A 2,709-nucleotide genomic window follows, 5' to 3' on the forward strand; every position below is an offset into this window, starting at 1 on the left:
GTCTGATTTGTGCAGTCCCTATGTGCCCATTGTGCTCCCTACAAGCAGTCACTGGCTGTTTTCTTTCCTCTTGACCTTCTTCTTCTGCTGGGATGAGATACAAGGGAGGAGAGCAGCTGGGCGTCTGGGCAGCTACCTGTGTCAGTGGGTGGGTGGTGGAAGGAGGGGGTGTGGGTGGGCACTGTCCTCCCAGAACATGTAGGTGTTTAAACGACCAGGGAGGGGGGGTGCCCACTTTGTGATTGGCTGTGGGCTTGGGGTGAAGGCACGCGCCTGGGGATGTTCTTATAAGGCTCCTCGCGTGTCTCCTCTGTAGAGCAGCAAGTCCTGAACCTGCAGAGGGGACAACTAGGGAGCAGACCACTGCTGTGCAACAGGAGGCCACCATGGACACAGTGCTGGAGCAGTTCACAGGGCTGGAGTCCTTCCCCTCCCCTTACTTTGATGAAGAAGACTTCTTCACTGACCAGTCTTCCAGGGACCACATAGATGCAGATGACTTCTTGGAAGATGATGTAGACTTCTTGACTGGTCAGATTCAAGAGTACTATAAGGACAGCAGGATATTCCATGAGGAAGATTACTGTGATCCTGACAACTTCTCCTTCTCCTCCTCTTCCTCCTCTGGAGGCTTCCCCTATGACTGTGGGGATGGAAGCTGTGAATTGTCTCCAGGAATGAAGGAGGGCAGCTCGGCTGCCAAGAGGAGGAGAAGGATCAGATCTGAGGGGGAGATGCAGCAGCTGAGACAGGCAGCCAATGTGAGGGAGCGCAGGAGGATGCAGTCCATCAATGATGCCTTTGAGGGATTGAGAACCCATATCCCGACCCTTCCCTATGAGAAGAGGCTCTCCAAGGTGGACACCCTGCGCTTGGCCATCGGCTACATCAACTTTCTGAGCGAGCTGGTGCAATCAGATCTGCCACTGAGGAACTCCAACAATGAGAGCTCCATGCAGCCCAAGAAAGTCATCATCTGTCACAGGGGAACAAGTAAGTAGCAGAGCTGTGGGGGGCATGCAACCAGTGGCTTCCAGTCTTACTGGGACAACCACCCCTGACTTTGCTGGGGACTACTGGCTACTTGGTGGAAATGTGGAAACTTTCAGATCTGGACTGACTATCCCTAACCTATGCTAGAAACTAATATAATAATATAATATATAACCTCCCTTTATATTATTATTGTGTATAGTGTGTTTAATTAACATTTAGGATTGCTGGGACTTGTAGTTTTACAGCCTCTATAGGTTGTTCAGATCTGGTCATTGCCTTCTTATGTTATTCAAAAATATTTGATCTATAATTAATATAAAAACAAAACAATATAGTCTGATATGTATGTATGTGTATATATATAAATTTATAGACTATGATATATATATATATATATATATAATATTCAGGCTATGAGGTATATAGAATATATATGGAATATAAAGTATATAGATATATAGACTATGAGGTATAGACTGAAGTATGCAAAATATACAGACTATAAATTATATATATATATATATATATATATATATACTGTTTATAGACTATGAGAAATGTAGAACATTTTGGATATGAAGTATATAAATTAATTAGACTAAGACATATAGAATATATAAATTTATATGCTATGAGGTGTATATCATATATAGACTGTAACGTATATAGGTATATAGACTATGAGTCATCTAGAATATATATAGACTGAGGCAACAGGCGGTGAAGTATATGAGGCATATAGAATATATAACTACTGTATACAGACTATGAGGTATCCAGACAATATATAGACTATGGGATCTAAAGAATCTATAGACAGGGGCAAGGACCATGCAACTGCTATGGAGCCCAGGGCAAGAGGGGGCCCAGCCTTAGTTGGGATTATCTCCTCTTCTACTGGAGGTGAAAACTTGGTCAGGACTCTACCTTCTAAAGGAAGAACTTTTAGCACATGAAGCAGTGGAAAAATGGCCCAAGGGTCATTGTAAAGGGTATAGGCAGAAACCCTTCTGTCCTGTGTGGGGGGCCTGGTTTGATCCTTGCTATGGGGCCCTTACTTCTCTATGTACACCACTGTCTATAGGCTATATGTTGAGCTTTGCTGATAGACACCAATGCATAGATGAGATTATTAGGCTTCAGTAACTAATGTGTCCTTCTTTCCCCCTCTCAGGATCTCCATCTCCCAGTGACCCAGATTATGGGCTCCCCCCTCTAGCTGGTCATTCTCTCTCCTGGACTGATGAGAAGCAACTCAGAGATCAGAACATCGTACGAACAGCTAAAGTCTGGACCCCTGAAGACCCCAGGAAATTAAGCAAATCATCACTGAATGACATTGAGAATGAGCCCCCTCTGACTCTGTGCATGGACATGTGAATCTGCCCCCCCCCCTGTACATACACCTCTGTACATAACTGATACTGTGCAATGTAATTTATCATAGCCGTACAATTCAAGTGGCAATCATCTTTATATTTATATATTTATTATAATTGATGGGCTGGGGAAATGAATGTATAATTTATATTTAATTTAATGTGATATATGCAACAACAACAAAAAACACATGATGCTGATCATTTGGGGAAATTACTATAATTTATTTTTTTATATTTGTTTCTTACTGAATAAATGTGTTTTTTTAAAATAATATTCTAGAAAGTGTTGGATTCTACACCCTATACCGGGGATCATTCACAGCCTCAGTTG

The 2,709-nt window shown here is 42.5% G+C and overlaps 1 protein-coding gene across 1 annotated transcript; it reads left to right on the forward strand.

Annotated features, from left to right (window-relative positions):
* The first annotated feature begins 386 nt into the window (after window positions 1-386).
* PTF1A (pancreas associated transcription factor 1a) lies at window positions 387-2,376 on the forward strand. Its single transcript, XM_044292765.1, has 2 exons — window positions 387-993; window positions 2,171-2,376. Exons 1-2 carry the CDS (start codon window positions 387-389, stop codon window positions 2,374-2,376), a joined length of 813 nt encoding a protein of 270 aa, XP_044148700.1.
* Window positions 2,377-2,709: the final 333 nt, after the last annotated feature.

The sequence above is a fragment of the Bufo gargarizans genome, chromosome 5 (genome assembly GCF_014858855.1).
Source record: "Bufo gargarizans isolate SCDJY-AF-19 chromosome 5, ASM1485885v1, whole genome shotgun sequence".
Classification (NCBI taxonomy): domain Eukaryota; kingdom Metazoa; phylum Chordata; class Amphibia; order Anura; family Bufonidae; genus Bufo; species Bufo gargarizans.